Source organism: Lactuca sativa, chromosome 7, assembly GCF_002870075.4.
Source record: "Lactuca sativa cultivar Salinas chromosome 7, Lsat_Salinas_v11, whole genome shotgun sequence".
Taxonomy (NCBI): domain Eukaryota; kingdom Viridiplantae; phylum Streptophyta; class Magnoliopsida; order Asterales; family Asteraceae; genus Lactuca; species Lactuca sativa.
Window position 1 is genome coordinate 3,947,017 of NC_056629.2, and position 19,305 is coordinate 3,966,321.

A 19,305-nucleotide genomic window follows, 5' to 3' on the forward strand; every position below is an offset into this window, starting at 1 on the left:
TCCCCGGTTACCGGTCGATAGGGCCGAAGGGGTAGATTAGTACCCAACTATGCTAGACAGATTATGATATATGTGATATGATATTATGTGGTAGTAGTAGGGGTGAAATAGTCCCCACTTACCGGTCGACAGGACCGAAGGGGTAGGCCAGCACCCAGATATGCTAGGCAGTATATGACTTATGTGTTTATGTTATGCTTTTATGTGGTAGTGTTAGGGGGTGAAATAGTCCCCGGTTACCGGTTGAAAGATACTGAAGGGGAGGCCAGCACCCAGATATGCTAGGCAGTATCCGGTCGAGAGGACCGGAGGGGAGCCCAACACCCAGGTATGCTAGGCAGTATCCGGTCGAGAGGACCGAAGGGGAGGCTAGCACCCAGATATGCTAGACAGTATCCGGTCGAGAGGACCGAAGGGGTAGGTCGGGCACCCAGATATGCCTGACAGTATATGTATGTTATATGATTGTGTGGTATGTGGTATGATGGGGGAACTCACTAAGCTTCGTGCTTACGGTTTTCAGTTTTGGTTTCAGGTACTTCGTGTTTAAAGGAAAGGAGCTGGCTTGATCGCAACGCATCACACTATGGTTTTCCGCACATGAGATCTTTGGGATTACACTCTGATATTGGTTTATGATAACATGTTTGATTATTTCCACTTTGGTTTTGATATGACATGATATTACAAATGTTTTATTACACTGTTGGTTTTATATAATAATGTATTTAAAAATAAAATTTTTGGCCTGTATTTTGGGATGTTACACTATCGATATAGTGAGGATAACTCACCTCGTAACTACCGAAACTCTGAACTGAAGAAACAGATGCCTGAACCACTGTCTCACCAGAAATCCCGAACTAGCCAAAGTAGCAAAAATAACCATTAGATCAATCACAATATCCTTCCAAGGGTAAATTGACCAATTTACGCTTAACTCAATCTGGTACATGACTAAGGCCCACAATCAAAATATGAAAGGCCCAACACTAGGTAAGCTCTCAAGCCCACTAATGGCCCAATTTGCTACATTGGGCCCATTTTCCTTATTGGGCCTTACCCTAAGCCCAACACCCATACTTGGACCATCTTCCCTGACTCCTGATGGCCTACTAAGGCCTAAAGACCCAAAGTCCAAAGTGCAGCCCACACCGAGGCCCAAATACTCAAGGCCCAACTGGCAGCGTTACGCGGGGCGTAACTTAACGTATGCTTAGCGTACCAGCTCCATGACAAGTACGCTGGGCGTACCTGCACGTACGCTCAGCGTAGTGCTCTGTTAAGTCATTTCCTCATTAAGTGCTTACTACTCCATTCTAAGGGCTACAGACTCAGATCCAGGTCTTATTTCACGACTTAAACCATAAAGTCACCGACTTGGTGACTTAATATGGCTCAAACCAACTCAAACTTCCAAAATGATCTTCTACACCCAATAAGAGAACTAGATCTCATGCATGGGCTTAATAGAACCCCAAAGGTTGGAACTTTACTGCTTATAGGACTCATATGACTCTAAGGGAGGCAACCCTAGTGTTAGAAACGAGCTTAACTCATAAAGACCCAATCTTGGGACCAAAAGGTCCATAAACTTGTACTAGAGGAGATCTAAGAGATTAGACATCAAGATATGAAATTTTTACCTCAAAAGGGCTCCAAAAGATGATACCTTTCCAGACCTACGAGCTCCAACCACCCCACTCCTTCTTTGACAACTTCCTCTTTCTTCTTCTTGGGTCTCCTTTTCCAAAACAAGCTTTCCAAGGTCAAACACACCCAACAATGGAGGTGGGATGGTTTTCTAGGATTTTCTGAGGGTAGGAGAGTGTTTATGGAGGCTAGGGTTGGAACCATAATGTTCCTTTTATAGTGGATGTCCCTAAAATTAGGGTTTAATGACTCTAGGTGTACGTTGGGCGTACGCGTCCTGGTACCCGCGACCACTCACCCTACTACGTTGGGCGTAACCCAGCTTACGTTGAGCGTACCCATGCGTGTCCCCAAACGCATGCATGGTCTTTTTCACCACTTTTTCCATTATGGGTCATAAATGTCAATATCTTTAAAGTATCATAACTCCTTCATTCTAGATTTGTTTCCGACGAACTTTATATGCATGGAAAGGTGTCGAGAAGATCTACGCTTCTAGCAACACACCCCGATCCGAAACCTTCCCGCATAATAACCCATTTCTCAAGAAAGACCGAAACAACCTTACTCTTGATCTCGGGAACCCATAAATAGATATTTTAAGAACGGGGTGTTACACTTTCATTCTTATATAGTGGGCTTATGATCCATGATTCACTAGATTGGGCTAGGACCCATTGGGTGCTCCATGGATGCTCCATGGAGGTTAAAACCCATGGATCATAGGGGAAATGAAAACCCATGCACATTAGGGTTTACATGGTGTAACCCTACATGTGACACGCTATATAATGAACCTCATGGTATGCAAAATCGGCGACTAAGACAAGAACAAGGAGGGCTAGCCGATTTTGAGTGAAAGTGTTCTTCTCTCAAGTTATTCCAAGAGTTGTGGTGTTATGTGAAACATTTGAGGCATCACATTTACGGTGTTAGGCTCACAAGGTCTTAAGGAATCCAAGTTACAAGAAAGGTATGTCATTCTACTAGTTTTTATATTACAAGTACTCCATGCCATGCTAGTTAGGATGAGAACCTTGGAAAAATCAAATTTGCATGAATATTCGAGAAAACATAGATCCAAGGTTTCTAGGGTTGCATGTACACCATAGGAGTGTTAGAATGCTCAAAACCCATCACTAACCTCATGGTCTTTACGTGGAACGCCATGTGCTACCCCCATGGTATGATATCCAAGTGCTATAAGCTACCCTATGGTATTTACCTAGAATGCCATGGGCTACCTCATGGTCAGATATCCAAGTGCCACGGGCTACCCCCATGGTCTTCACACAAGTGCCACGGGCTACCCCTGGGGTCTTCAGACAATTAATTGCATAACAAGTGTCAGTTCACATATTAGATAATGGGCTAACATTAGTGCCTTCAACTCATTGATATAGTGAAAAGACTCACCTCAGACTGCTGATAAAAATACTGCTCGACTACCGGTCCAGATATCTCAACATGAATATACACAAGTTAACCTAATTAGAATTAAGTCACAAACTCAAGGCATTGGCTAAAACCTTAAGTGCAAACTCCTCCAATAAGGACTAAAAGTCTTTCTCCTTTAATAGTCCTAACATCCAAGATTCAAAACAACTATAGGCCACAAGGTCCAAGAGGCCCAACCATGACACCTATGGTCTAAAAACAAGTTCAAAGGCCTAAATACTCTAATAGATCCAAGCCCAAGGCTAAGTGGGGCCCAAATGGATCAAAGGCCCAATGAAAGCCTAAAACTCACTGGTAGCGTACACCCAACGTACATCATCAGTACGCTTAGCGTACTGAGTTCTTTGGTTGTACGCGCATCGTACAAACTAATACGTCGAAGGTAGAAGTTGCTTTGCACAAAAAGCCATTAAGTGCTTAATTCATGAAGCCACTTCGTCCAATTACAGATCTTGGTTGTCTTAAAGGTCCTAGGGCATAAAGTTGGAAACTTTATGCCTTTGCATGCCATATGGGAACCCAACACCTCATTTTATCTATTAAGACTCCCTTTAAGATATTAAACTCATGCATGGTGCCATAACAACCATCAAGTTAGCATTTTATGCTTTTAACATGCCAAAGGAACTCAAATCTAACATTTCTAATCTCTAGATTTGCTCAAACTCATAAAAAAGGATCCATGGACGAAAAATGGACTTATTACCAAACCCTAACTCACACTAGCAAAAGGATAAGCAAGGTCTGGACTTTTTACCTCAAAAAGTTCCCTAAGATGAAGTAGATACAGGATCTAGAAGCTCAACCACGTCCAAGACTCGATCATCACCTTCTCCTTCTTGCAAACACACTAAAATGACCACCAAAATCACTTTTAAGCTCAAGAATCACACTCACTTGCAAACTAGGGTTTAGGGATGATAGGAGGCAATGGAGGTTATTTAGAGTTAGGTCCAAATGACATAAGAGTGTTTAAATAAGGTTCATGCTCTAAAATTATGGTTTTTGTCTTAGGCCATGTACGCCCTGTGTACATAGTGCATGTACGCATCCAAACCACCATAGTACACTAAGGGTACACATATGTACGCACAACGTACGTAGGGACCTCTTTTGCAATTAAGTTTAATTCCAAGGGTTAAAGGGGTAAATATCTACATTATGAATGTTACAATGAATGTGGACCCAACGTGTAGGGCAATCTACTCCGATGACTATAGGTTGAGTGTAATCCAATCCGATAATTGTAAACCCGTCATGACGTTTAAATATGTTTTTGTTATGAGGGGTATTTTGGGGGAACTCATTAAGCTTTATGCTTACCTAGCTGTTATTATTTTTTAGGTATCATTGTTTATCATGGAAAAGTAAAGACGTGACTGTACACATTCATCAATTGCAATGAAGAATCCGCGTTATTATATTACTCTGATTTTCAACAAATGTAATTTGGAACAAATGGTTTTCTTAATACGGATTTTATAATGTGGAGTTTTACCTTAATAAAACCAAAATTATTGGTTTTGAAAATGGGACGTTACAAAATAACTCCTCACACTTATAATTTTTTTTTTCATTGATACCATTTTAGTAGGTTTACCACTAATTTTCTAATAATTGATTTTTTTGACAAAACTGCACAAATGGTCCCTATGGTTAGCTGAAAATTACGAATTTGGTCCAAAAAAGTTTAGACTAGCACCAGAGGTCCAAACTTTTCATTTTGTTGCGAGTTTGGTCCAATTTGCTTTAAACATTTTTATAATGACGGTTTTGCCCTTGTTTTTTGATTTTTTAGTTTTTCTATTTATTTAAATCTTTTTCTGATTAAAAGAAAATAAAAAATATTCTCTCTCTCCTGTTGCTGGAGCCATATTATGCGTTTTCCCCTGATATGAAGAAAGAAAAAAAATGGTTGGCCCCTGATATGAATTAGGCAGATTAACTCTCTATCTTGTCGAATTACACCTCCTAGCCAAAAGCTTAACACAAAATTTTCCTTAAAGATTTTAATTCGTGGTTCTAAAAATCAAACCAAATCTAGCCACAAACCAAAAATGCATTAACCAAATCGAATCATCCATCGGAAATACATTAAATGAACTGGGTCAACAAAGATCATAACAAAGATCAGAGAGATTAACAGGAGAAAATCAACAAGATAAAAGAGGTAAGGACATGGATTCCACAACCATCGCTTAATCTGAATCAATTTCTGATGTGAACCCTAAACCTAAAATCGATTTTTGCAGATGTAGGGATGATCTTCACCAAAACGGATCTCTCCATCGTAACAATCAAGACGAATTCCATAACCTTCGCTAAATCTGGAGGGGTAGGAAATTGTAATTCGCCGACCACTGCCTTCACCTCTACCGAGAAATCCAAAAATCGACATCAAGCCACATTCAACGAATCCACACTTATTTGGGTTACTCCGAGAATGCTTTGAGGATAGTTTGATTGGCGGTGAATGCTCCTCCACTATCGGAATCGTCGAAGCTTGGATCTGAAGTTATTGATATGCCACCGGTGGTGCTCATCGATTCTCAGGAGGTTCGAGATCCAAAGAGTATGCTCACCAATAAGAACAACATGTCTTGGACGTTCTATCTTCCCTATTTATTGTCACCGCCATCGTTGTGTTTTCCCATACTATCTCCTCATTTGTTCTCTTAAATCAACTCAAGATCTCATCGATGATGAAATCAATTTTACATATTGGACGATGGTCAAGATCATGTCGACCCAGTAAGTGAAATCACTTTGGGGTTTTCCTTCATGATGGATGATGAAGAGAAACGAAGATGATGAAGATTCGTGATTTTTCAGATTGGGTATACCTGTCTATGATGAAATCACTTTGAGAATTGTTTGGTTAAGAGTATGTATGATTTTTATTTTTATATTTTTGCAGTTGTTGAGAGTGAGAGAGAGGGGGGGGGGGGGGGAGAGATAGAGAGAGTATTATTTTAATTTCTATAATAAAAATATTCAAAAAAGAAAGTACAAAGGATAAATTCAGGGGCAAAACCGTCATTATAAAATTTTTGAAAGCAAATTGGACCAAACTGGCAAGAAAATAAAAAGTTTGGACCTCTGGTGCTAGTCCAAACTTTTTTTTGACAAAAGTGGCAATTTTCAGCTAACCACAGGGACCATTTGTGCAGTTTTGTCATTTTTCAAGCAAAAACATAACTATATATATATATATATATACTAGTTTATAACCCGTGGTTCTCACGGTTATAAAATTAATTAAATTTTCATATCAAAAAATCAAAATTATTAATTGATATTTTAAATAAATTATTACTTGAGAGATATTTTTTAGTTATATAAGATTATAATCATTGATTTAAATAAATACATGAAGTTATATCATCTTATAATATGTATTAATTTTATTTTATTTTTCAATCTAATGTTATTAATATAATATAATTAAAGTGAGAAAATTAAAATTTGAAATTTAAAATGAAGAATCAATTATTAATTTAATATTATTAGAGTGGGAAAATTTAAAATTTGAAATTTGAAATGGATAATCAATTTTAATTTAATGTAATTAGAGTGGAAATTTAAAATTTGAAATTTGAAATGGATAATTAATAGGTTGACAAGTGGCATGATAAGTGATATATAACATTAATGAGGAGTTCTAATTGTATGACACTTGTCAATATAAGATTAAATATATTCTTTTATTAGAATTAGAATTAGAATAGGAATATATATATATATATATATATATATATATATATATATATATATATATATATATATATATATATATAGTATAAAAACCTTATAGTTGACAAACTTTCTTGAAGACAATTTTGACTTCTTATTCATAGCATATAAGTTATTGGTTTATTGGAGTGAATATTTGAGATATATAAGCAATATGAAGACAATTTTGGCTTTTTATTTTTAGCATATAAGTTGAAGCCATTGAATAATAACTAATAAAGGAAAGTTGGAAAACAAATCTTGTAAAGAGGTTATAAAATGATCGTATCTCAAACATTAAGGGTGATGATTTATTCAAGGAGTTGGATTTGTTAAAAAAAAAAAAAAAAGTTACCAATTGAACATTATATAACTAACACAAATACTAAATTTCTTTAAAAAAAAATGTATCACACTTTTTGGTTAGCATACAAAATATTGTGATTACTCACACTATAATTGTATAAGTGGAAAGAAGTCTTTCAAAAGTAATTCTTTTAAATTTTATTAGCGATGTACCATTTCTCTAGATAGATTAAATGTTTTGGCTTTGATTTCGATTGAGAAGAGTTTCTTAAAAGTATTTATAATGAAAGCATAATATCTAAATTTGCTTATAAAATACTAGAAGATGTATGTTTAGAAAATAATAATAAGTTGGTGTTGTTTATCTTTTTTTAGAAAGTTGCTTTATAGCAATTTCAATTTATTATTAACAAGTGAGGCTTGATAACATTTTACAACAATTTTTGTTGGGGGCATCAATTTAAATTTTCGTCGCAAAACCTCCAAAATATAATGTCTTTTGGTACAAATGGATCCGATATTTTACATATGAGCCTCTTGGAAAACCTTCATAGAAAACCCTTTTGAATCATACATGTTTTTTTATATATTTTGTAAAACTCGTTACTTTTAGAAAAATCTTTTGTAATTCCATTTGCAATAATCTACCACTTAGCTTTGAGAAAGAGAACTGTTGGATATAATGTCCTATAAGTCCTAACTTCTTTTATGGATATTTCGCATTTAGTGGTCAAAACTTATAGTTCCCAAATCACGGGTGTATTAAAATTTAAACATCCCAATAGTTTTTCTTTTATTACGACATGCGAGTTCCCAAGCTGTTTTCAAGATTCGTTGTAAGAATTGATTCACCGTACATATATACATATATATATGTCTAATTGTCTATTGATGATTGCTTTAAATCTTAAAATTAAAACAATTAAAGGTGACTTTATCATGGTAAACTCAATTAACATATCATATGGATGATTTTCATTTTGACAAGGTCATAGAGCAGTTTTATAACCGACATGACCCAACAACCAAACCTGGTAAAGTGGTATACACCACTGTGGATTGTCCTTTACCAACGGGTCCCATGGTTAATTTCTTGAACTTTAAGGATCAAAGTGTAAGTGTATATTTGAAATCACCTCACTCATTCATACATATCAACAAAACGAGGTACTTAAATCTAGAATGAGACATATATACAATATAAAGTAAAGGCAAAGCGAGGGGTGAAATGCTCACACACCATTTACAAACTACGATTCAAATTCAAGAAGTTATGAGGGATATATTACAGGTTGAAATATGCATGTTTGAAAAGTATGTAAAGAGGAGATGAGATTGGTGTTATTTTTTCTTTTTCAACACGTCAGCAAGAGAAGGGAGCTTTATCTGACCATTTCTAGTGACTGGTATGCTGATATCGCAAATGAGTGGGAAATCAATAATGAGTGTGACTTTAAGCTCGTAGTCAATGTCCCAATCAACAGCGATATCCTTCACCAAGGTTACCAACACACTGTTTGCCACATCAATCTCAACATATAGTAAGGTGTCACCTTTCCGCTTTAGTGAACCTGTGTCATAGATTGTGCCACTTGCAATCTCTCTAGTTTAAGATCAATCAATCCAAAGTTAATTAGATATATATATATATATATATATATATATATATATATATATATATATATATATATATATATATATATATATATATATATATATATATATATATATATATATATATATATATATAGCACACGTACGTATACCAATACAGTACTCAAACGTATAATATAAAACAATAATTTGATATTGTTTTTTTTTTTTTGTTGGACATATAATATAAAGTTGTTTGTTTTTTCCCCAAAAGAATAAGATGAACTTTTAAAATTTAAGATAATATTAAGAAAGTTTGTTTTATTGGATTAAAAACGTGAACCTCATCAAAATCGTTAACCATATCATGGAATAAAAGAAATTGTAAACTCAAATGAGTCGATAAACAAGTTATAATGAAATCTCCAAATACGTTTATATATCAACAAATTAGATAAACTCGATCGTAAACAAAAACAAATTAATTAAGTTACTATATAATTTAAAATAATAATTATAAATTCAGAAGACAAGATAAAATATAATTATATCAGAATCGAATGGAATCTTTAAATAGTAACTGAACGTGCAGAAACCCTCGAGTGTGTATATAGAAGAAGATCCTTAACGAATTACATAATTAAATGATAGGAAACGAATTGAACCTGACCTGCCGGAACTTTTGAGAAGGTAGCGGATCTCGCCGAGTGGAATCGGTATACAGTAAGGATTTGAAACGTTGACCTTAGCCAGATAAGTGACAGAGTGAGCGCCGACGCCTTTCAGATCGACATCCGTCACCCTCGCCTCCGGCTTCTCTATGCTCTCCACCGTATCGGAAAATAAATGCTTCACCATCTCCACCACACCACACATATCTCCGGCGAAGATAGTCAACCGCACTTTCTAAAAGCTAGTAAAACTATCGGATTAAGGTTTCGCACTGAGAACTTGCTTTTGCTCCAAATTATTCATTTTTCTTGGTGGTGGTGGTGATGGTGATGAGTGGAGTGGGGGGTAAAGGATCCATGGCCCATGGGTCTTGCCTCAATGAGTGAGCCACACGTGATACTCGTTTTCATAATTATACTCCATAAGATCAAAATAAACTTTCTTTTGAGGTATGGCGTAATACAAATTTTAAGTACAATTTTTTGGGAATACTTGCTCAGCCAGAAAATATTATATTGTTAAAACAAAATAAAATACTACAAGTTACAACATACCTTTGATTTTATAAAAAATACAAAATAGTTATCCAACTATATCCTCATTCACATGTGGAAATATTGATAGTTTAAGAAGATAGACAATACAAAACTTGATTCAAACAACCGGTTAGTTTGTCTTTTCGAACATCTTTCAGACTTCTAAAAAAATGTCAATTTACTTGTTCATAATTTTTATGGAAAATTACAAATAGTAACTCAATAATACATGAGTGTTTTCTCTTGACTTTCTACTAGAAATAGTTAATTACCCACACTACTTGTACTCCCTTGAATAGGGATTCACAAGATGAATGTTTGCTAAAGTTGTGGGAATTGCTATAGAATGCCTATATTTCAATGAGACAAATAAGAAAAATGACAACCCCCAAAATAATATAATGGATTCACAACAATTTAAGAATCAAGAGCAAGAGGATGAACAAATGGTGGAATTCCCACGTAGAGTTCAAACATTGCAAAATATAGTTAGTGTTCCGCAATTAACATATATCCCGGAAACTTTGGAGTGGGTTGCAGTTTACCATTTTACCTACATAACTTAACAACTAAAATCAACTTTACCAATCAACCGGTCTAACTGTTGATTACTTAAACTTTGAGGATGAAAGCATAGCCAACCTAAAATTTGTAATCAAATTCATCACCTCAGTCCATATCAACAAAACGAGGGTGGAAATACAAATTTTGAAACAAATTAAATACATGTTTGATAACGAATACAAGTTTGCATATAACACCATTTACAAATTATCATTCATTCGAGAACTCATAAAGGATTACAAATTAAAACATAATTGAAAAACATGTGATCACGAGATTGGTGTTATTATTTTATTTTTTTTCACACATATTTAATTAGGAAACAAGTCGACGACCGAAGGAAGCTTGATCTCACCATTGCTAGTTATAGGTATATTGATATCGCAAATGAAATCTATAACCAGCGTGGCATCAAGCTCGTAGTCAATGTCCCAATCATCAGTGATATCTTGGACCAAGGTTACCAACGCACCGTGTGGCAAATTAATCTCCGCATATAATATGGTGTCACCTTTCGCTTTGAGTGATCCTATGTCTGGGATTGTCCCGTTCGCTATCAAGCTAGTTTCAAATTAATCAACAAATTAAACATCATGATCAGTATAGCACATGTATAAAGCAAAGTGGATAACTTAGAGCATCTTAAAAAAAAGTTTATTTTAATAATTGGATTTAAAACGTGAATCTCATCAAAATCAAATACTAGGTATAACATATTATTTATTTATTTGTTGGAAACACGGCCTTCAAAGTTACTTTATAACCGAAAAGAAAATTTTGTAAACTAGACGATTTAGTGAAAAAAATCATAAAAATTTGAAAAAAAAATATTTTTTTTTATAAAAAAACCCATAAAAAAGATTTTGAAAAAATCATAAAAGTTTAAGAGATACTTTTATTCAATATACTATTGACTTTGTAAAACTAATTTTTTTAAAAATAAGTTTTTGAAGTATTTATTTTTAATTTTAAAAAAATATTAATTTAAAAAAAAATATATTGAACATAATATGATAATTCATAATACTTATGATTAAAAAAAACTTTTTATTCAACTTGTTTATTATCCTTAATTTGTTATGATCCAAAAATATTTAGACTCAAATATTTTATAATCATTAATTATATCTTTCATGATTCAAAATCAAATAATTCAAAATATATAATGATTCATAATTTTTTTTGAACAAAACCTATATTTAATTGAATATATTATTGATCCAAAATCATATGATTCAAAATTTTTTGATAAAAAATAATATGATTAAAAAAAAATATGAACGGAAATATTATGATCCTTAATATTTTTCTTATTTAAAAATTTATAATTGTGAAACATTAAAAACTCAAACTGATATTTAGTTTACATAATAAAAAAAAATCAAAAAAAAAAATGAGAACACAAGTATCTTCATGTTATAGTAAATATGTTAAATAAAATGAAAAAAATATATATTTAAAAGAAACGAAAAAATTTAAAAACGTTAAAACCAAACATATAGTTGTTTATTTAAAGAAAAAAAAATTATAACGAAAAAAAAATAAACGAAAATAAACAACAAAAGCTACTTAAATGACGTTCCATGGTTCGCCGCACGTGATTAAGTCATCGAACCTATATTAATTATTACGGACATGGGTCACATGCGAACGCACCGCGTCCAAATATTGGGTTTAATGTTTGTGCTTTTAACGAAATGGGTGATGTAGAATATATATATATATATATATATATATATATATATATATATATATATATATATATATATATATACACACACTAATAAAAGAGTAGTCCTTTTGTCAAGTGTCATAATATTAGAACTCCTAATTAATATGATGCCACTTGTCATTCTATTAATTCTCTATTTTAAATTCATTAAACCTCCTAATTAATGTGATGTTATTTGTCAATATATTTATTCTTTATTTTAAATTTTAAATTTTATATTATTGTTTTCATTAGTTCACAAATAAAAAAAGTCTAATATATATGATAAATTAATTACACATATTTATTTGAATCAATAATTATAATTTTACATAACTAATAAAAAAATCTCTTAATTAATAATGTATTTAAAATTTTATACAAATTAATTAATTAATAATTTTGAATTTTTTACTATGAATATTTAATTAATTTTGTAACTGTGGTTTCCATAGGTTATAAACTAGTATATATATATATATATATATATATATATATATATATATATATATATATATATATATATATATATATATATATATATATATAATTCAGTTTTTTAGTAAAATTTAGATTTGATAGTTAAGGACTTCCATATTCCATGCATGTGTGGAAATGTGTGTGGGGGTAAGAGATAAACCAGAGGAAATCGAAGATAACATGATAACGAGGAAACGAACCTGCCGCAACTTTTGAGAGCGTACTGGATCTCGCTGAGTGGAATAGGTATACAGTAAGGATTTGAAACATTGAGCTTAACCAGATAAGTGTAAACCCCATCTTCCTCACCTTTCAGATCGACATCCACCACTCTCACCTTCGGTTTCTCTATGCTCGCCAACGTATTTGAAAATAAATGCTTTATAATGTCCACTACACCGCACATATCTCCGCCGAAGATCAATTAACCGCAATATATTTCTAAAAGTGTACAAACAATTGTATTGTTTCGCACTAATTAAGAACTTGCTTTTGCTCCTAGTTAGTGGAGATAACATGCCACATTTATACATAAAAATGATGGTGGTATTATAAATTATAAATTACATGGATCTTGCCGCAAAGAGTGAGTCACACGTGATATTCGTTTTCATAATTTTTCTCCATAGATCAAAATACAAAGTATATATATAATAAGTTCAGTTTTGGGGAATATTTGCTCAATTAGAAAAACAAAATGTTATATGAAAATTTGAAAATAAAATACTAAGTTGCAGCATTATAAACTAAGATTGAATCAACCACACATTAATTATATGTGTGAGAGTTGTATTTATATAAATAATACAAACGAATCTCCTATGATAAAGGAGTAACAAATACAAGATAAATACAACATAAACATTTTGAATATAATTAAGACTAAATATCTAATATCCCCTCAAGCGAATGGGTGGTGGACCAAGACGAAGCATATCCCGAATTGTTCAAATTGAGGGCGTGGAAGACTCTTGGTGAAAATATCGGCCACCTGAAGCTTGGTAGAGATGAACTTAGTATAGAGCTTTCCTGAAGGAACTAGCTCTCTAACAAAATGATAATCCAGATCAATATGTTTAGCTCCTTTGTGAGAAATTGGATTTTGAGTCATAAAAAGAGCACTCTTATTATCACATAGCAACATGGGTCGATCAGGAGGCAACAAATGATGCTCTCGTAGAAGGTGAGTGATCCAAACAATTTCAGCTGCAGCATTAGCCATGACACGATACCCGTACTCGCAGCTAGAGTGGGAAATGGTAGATTGCTTCTTGTTACTCTAGGACACTAAGGTGCTGTTTGTTTTCCCGAAACAAAAATTCAAAAAGTCTACGGACCACCTCTGCAGCAGAAGAGGTGTACCAAACGGCTGCAGACTGTAATAAGAAACGTGTTTGTTTTTGTTAACATCTGTAGATTGTTGCAGACATTAAAAATTTAAAATAAACTAATTTAAAAAACAACATTAAAATGAATTAACTTATGTAAATCAAATGAGAGAAAACAGTTAAAGGAATATAAATTTAATGTATTAAATGTTAAACGGATGAAAATAGAATATAGTATATAAGTAAATGACCATAACGTAATATTAAATATACTTCATGGACACTTATTTAAAAAACAACACACGGCGTTGTAAGATTTTTGGAAAAAAAAAAGTTGTAAGATTTTTGGAAGAAAAAAAAGGGTCGATTGTTTTTTGGGATTGGATTTTTTTAGGTTTAAGTTTGAAGGGGTGGGAAGATGTACAACAAGTGCTTCCCCAAGAAGCACACGGGTAGAGGTTTTAAGCCTCGAAGACTTCCGAAAAACAAACTGCTGCGAGATAAAAAGTGTTGCGCGTGTGCTGCGTCGCGCAACAATAAGAGTTTTGAAGAGGTTTTTTAAGAAAACAAACAACACCTAAGTTACCGCCTATAAAAATAGAATATCCATTAGTTGATCTGCGGGTTTCAATACGAGCCCAATCTGCATCAGAATAACCAAGAATGGTAGTAGTTTGAGGTCGACAATAGATTAGTCCAAAGGAAAGAGTCTCTTTAACATATTGCAATATCTGTTTTACTGATTGAAAACGCAAGGTGGTAGGTGCATGAAGATACTGACTAGCTTGGTTAACAACATAAGAGAGATCTGGTCATGTAATAGTTAAATATTGAAGAGCACCAACCAAGGAACGATAGAGCGTGAGATCAACAAAAGGTGGTCCATCATAGGTAAAGGTTTCATGAGTGACCAAGGGAGTAGGAAACGGTTTTGAGTCAATTAAATATGCTCATGTAAGAATATTGGTTGCATACTTTGACTGACTCAAGAATAGACCATCAGTGGTATAGGAAACTTCCAACCAAGAAAGTAGTTTAAGTCACCCAAGTATTTTATAGCAAATTTGCTATTTAGTTTGCTAGTAAAAGATGTGATAAGAGATTCGTGATTACAAGTGAGAATCAAATCGTCAACATATACCAATAAGTACATAATATTGGAATCTTGAGCAAAAACAAATAGAGAGGAATCACCACATTTTCAAGTGAGTGCATGGTCCTTTTCATCTTACACATAGATATGAAGTATTTTATATAAACTATGTGCTATGTGTGCATATTATCTGTATACTTGCAATCTATGCTGGATGAACGATTTTATACAAGTTATATATGATTTAAATTGTATATGTATTTATATCTACATAATATGTTAGGTAAAATATGGGTAGATGAAATATGAGTTGGATGACGAGTTGAGAGGTGATATAGAACATGAGGTAAGGGTGAGAGGTGGACGATGTGAGAAGCCTTGTTCCCAAATGTTGGCCCCGTCATCTAGCAGAGTATGGATGACAACCACAGACTATTCTAGACAGTCCAGTGGAACACAAGCAGGCTTGCAACCTGTAGGTGTTGTGAACGATGGGTTCACTGGTGTACTCTAAAAACCCATTGACATGTATTGCAAGTGGACTCTCGAAAACGATGCTGTCAACAAAACCCTGGCAGATGCGCCTAAAGGACTCTACCGGCAGAAGAGCCTAATAGAGAACCTCATAACCCTGGCAGATGCACCTAAAGGACTATACCGGCAGATGCGCCCCATAAAGAATGTCACAATTTTGGTAGCTGCGCCTAAGTGATAGAACTAGCAGCTGTGCTTGACAGCTGTGTCATTGAAAATGATGAACTTCGTACCTATTCCTTAGGATAATCCTTAGGAATGAATGAATGAGAAATAACTGATTCTTAGGGTAGATCCTTAAGAGTAAAGAAGATAATGGGGATACGTAATTGGGTTAACTTTTTGATGATTAAACATAATAATTATATTACTGTGGGTTGAAAACTCTATGCACTCACCAGGTTTCCCAACCTGACCCACTCAGTTTATTTATATCACAAGTGTTGATATAAAGTCACATTACACAGAGAGATTAATGAGATATAAATCACTAGTGATAATGAATGTAAGTTCTGATTATGCTTATGTTTCTGTATTAACGATGACATCCCAAATGTTTTAAAGTGAATAAAAATATTTTTCTTCGAAAATGCTTTGATAATGTATTTATCATGTTTTACTAGGAACAAATTCCGCAACATTTTTATTAAAAGATGTACTCTGATTTTTATAAAGCATAAACAAAATCGGTCTTTTCTGGCCGTGAAAATGGGGATGCCACATTGTAGCCAAAGCTTAGTGAGTTCCCCCAAATTACCAACACAACACAATGCCATAATAATAACAACAAACAACATACAGAGCCTTCAGTCTGACTAGAACTCCCCACCGGCCTACAGTCTACCTGGTACACTCACAGAACCTTCAGCATGAACGGTACGCCAAATTCGACCTTCAGCCTATCTGGAGCGTTCTCCGGGCCTTCGGCCAGACTGGTACGCCCTACTTGCCTTTAGTCTAGTCGGGACGCCCTGGGCCTGTTGGCCTTTTGCACAAAGCAGGACCGCCTGAACCCAACCACATATACTGTGTCGACACACACATACACACACACAAACACACACACACACACACACACACACACATATATATATATATATATATATATATATATATATATATATATAACAAGCATGAAAATAACCAATCAGCAAACAACAGACATATCTTACAGATCACTAAGTATAGCATCATCCTATCTACCAGGATTTAGATCTAACAGATCACTACAACACACCATCATACGATAAACCAAAATAACAACCCGAAGGGCCGACATCGGTGCCTTCGACCCCATAAGTACAGTGAGGAAAACTCACCTCGCATACTGAACAGAACTGATGAGGTCCAACTCTGAAATCTCAGTTCTTTAACCGATACTTGTTTCCACCAAGTGACCAATTCCATCAAGATCCCAAAATACCCTCAAGGTCCAACTTGGTCAAAGTCAACAGTCAATGTCAACGGACCATGTTGACCCAACACGTCGTGTTCCCCTTGGCTACGCCATGTTCCGCGAGCATCCAAATAGTCGGGAAAATCTCATCCAACATGTCGTGTTGACTTGCAAACACGTCGTGTTCGCTTGAGTTTCAACAACCTAATACATTCAACTGCCTTTTCAACTCCAAGAGCTCCAAAGTTCAGATCTAGACCAAAATGTGATTAGGAAGGGTAAAGTTTCCAATTATCCATTGGGACTACCAAAAAGGTCCAAAAACCCAAATCACAAGCTTGATAGTGCAAGGGCTTAACAAAAATACTATTAATCCTTAAGATATGAAGTCCATCCTTTCTAAATTTGATTCTAACACCTAAACCATTCCAAAGGTTGGTGCTTTTTAGACATACATGTCCAATGCATGTATTGAAACCATATTAGGTCAAAATGAGGATTTATGACCTAATCTCATGCATGACATCAAAACTTGGTTATAGACCAGATCCAAGACACTACTAGGTCACCTTGACCTGGAGATTCATAAAGTTGAAAACTTTATGAGATCCATCCATTGCAACATACAAGAACAAGGAGCAAAAGGGAAAAAACTCAAGATATAACAACTTAATTGCTAAAAATTGGGTCGTGGACACTTACAAAGGTCCAAGAGAGTGCCAAACCGAAGAATGAGGCTTGCTTGCTAGATCTTTGCTTCCTTTTTCCACCTCCTTCCTTCTTTTAGCCTCAAAACACCAAACTAGATTTACAAATAGGAGAGAAATGATTAGGGTTTATTTCAGGGATTGTGGGGATAATGGGGGCTGAGAGTGAACAAACCCTAGCCTTCAATTTCCTTTAAATAGGGAGGAAAACCCAGAAGATTAGGTTTTCATTCCAGCCGTCAACACGTCGTGTTGCCCAAAATGAAGCCCACGCCTTCTCATATCTAGACATGTCGTGTTGGTGCCTCCAATATGCTGTGTCCAAACCTCAGTTATACCCAAGGGTGATACCACTTAACCAATTGACATGAAATAAAATTATAGGGATGACTTTAGAAGTACCTGAACATCAGGATGCTACATATCATTTCGAGAAACATTGGTTGTAAAAACCAATTTCTTAGATTTATATCTTGAATTTTACCAAAGGTTTTGATGTAGCCTAAACAAACTATATTTTTGTCTTGAATCTTTCAAAGAACGCCACCATATCAATTACCATTTCAAAGTCAGAATTTTCCGGTACTCTACCGAGATCCTTTTTCATATGATTTATCTATCAAAGATACATAAAATTCAAAATAGTAGCTAAAAAGTAGCTGAAGCTGCATTAATCGAGGATACACGACAGAAGGAATTGTTCTATTTCCAAACTTTACCTTCAACAAGCGTAGATTTTTTCTTTTTTTCCCCATCACGAATCATGTGTATTTCTCGTAAGACTGAGATTAATAAAAAAAAAGTCAAATTGCACCATCTTTGTAATAGGCAAATGTCTCTTTTTCTCTTGAAGTTGTCGGAATTATTCATAATAAGATATTGGCTACAATTGAAAAGGTGTTATCAATAAAATTTCCATTTATCCGCGATCTAGGCATAGGCAGCAATCCATTCTATCATTGTTCTCATTACTTCTCGCGGGAAAATAATCCCACAAGGAAAAGAATTCTACAGTACGATATAACATAAAAACAAATTGATTCTCATTAAAAAAAAGATATAGTTCTTCTATTCAAAAATTCAATATTCAAATTGTTATTTTTTACATTACAGGAATTGATAAAAACTAAGAAAGAAATATGGTAATCGGATTCAATTCCATCTTATTGGAATAGTCTACCAATGAAAGTAACTATTCTTATTTGATTGAAGTTATAGTTTAGAATAACCACAGTTGATTTAATTATGATACAAAGAAGAAAAAGGATCGAATAATCATTGTATGATGAAAATAGAATAACCGCATATTTTTTGTGTTGTGTACTTAGGGTATACACTATACAATCAACTATAAAAATTGTTAGTGATATCCTAACTTTGAAGGATTGTAATTTACTAAATATAACTGAAACGACCCAAAAATACGACCCAAAAATTTCATTTTTCAATATAATCGAAAACCATAATCTGAGTGTCATATCATAAAACCATACGTGATGTATCCCAACATAATAAAAACACTGTGCGGAAAAACTGTATCAT

At 34.1% G+C, this 19,305-nt stretch overlaps 2 protein-coding genes across 2 annotated transcripts; both read right to left on the reverse strand.

Moving 5' to 3' along the window:
• Window positions 1-8,272: 8,272 nt before the first annotated feature.
• LOC111894543 (desiccation protectant protein Lea14 homolog) lies at window positions 8,273-9,818 on the reverse strand. Its single transcript, XM_023890613.3, has 2 exons — window positions 9,413-9,818; window positions 8,273-8,752 (listed from the first exon to the last, which is right to left on the reverse strand). Exons 1-2 carry the CDS (start codon window positions 9,616-9,618, stop codon window positions 8,491-8,493), a joined length of 468 nt encoding a protein of 155 aa, XP_023746381.1. The 5' UTR covers window positions 9,619-9,818; the 3' UTR covers window positions 8,273-8,490.
• An 828-nt stretch (window positions 9,819-10,646) lies between these two features.
• LOC111894645 (desiccation protectant protein Lea14 homolog) lies at window positions 10,647-13,232 on the reverse strand. Its single transcript, XM_023890737.3, has 2 exons — window positions 12,906-13,232; window positions 10,647-11,075 (listed from the first exon to the last, which is right to left on the reverse strand). Exons 1-2 carry the CDS (start codon window positions 13,109-13,111, stop codon window positions 10,826-10,828), a joined length of 456 nt encoding a protein of 151 aa, XP_023746505.1. The 5' UTR covers window positions 13,112-13,232; the 3' UTR covers window positions 10,647-10,825.
• Window positions 13,233-19,305: the final 6,073 nt, after the last annotated feature.

Excerpts from the sequence above, each read along its gene's own strand:
- LOC111894543 (XM_023890613.3), bottom strand. The coding sequence starts at position 9,618 with ATGTGTGGTGTGGTGGAGATGGTGAAGCATTTATTTTCCGATACGGTG. Across the intron at positions 8,753-9,412 it reads CTTCTCAAAAGTTCCGGCAG|AGAGATTGCAAGTGGCACAA; the intron begins GTCAGGTTCAAT and ends ATCTTAAACTAG.
- LOC111894645 (XM_023890737.3), bottom strand. The coding sequence starts at position 13,111 with ATGTGCGGTGTAGTGGACATTATAAAGCATTTATTTTCAAATACGTTG. Across the intron at positions 11,076-12,905 it reads GCTCTCAAAAGTTGCGGCAG|CTTGATAGCGAACGGGACAA; the intron begins GTTCGTTTCCTC and ends ATTTGAAACTAG.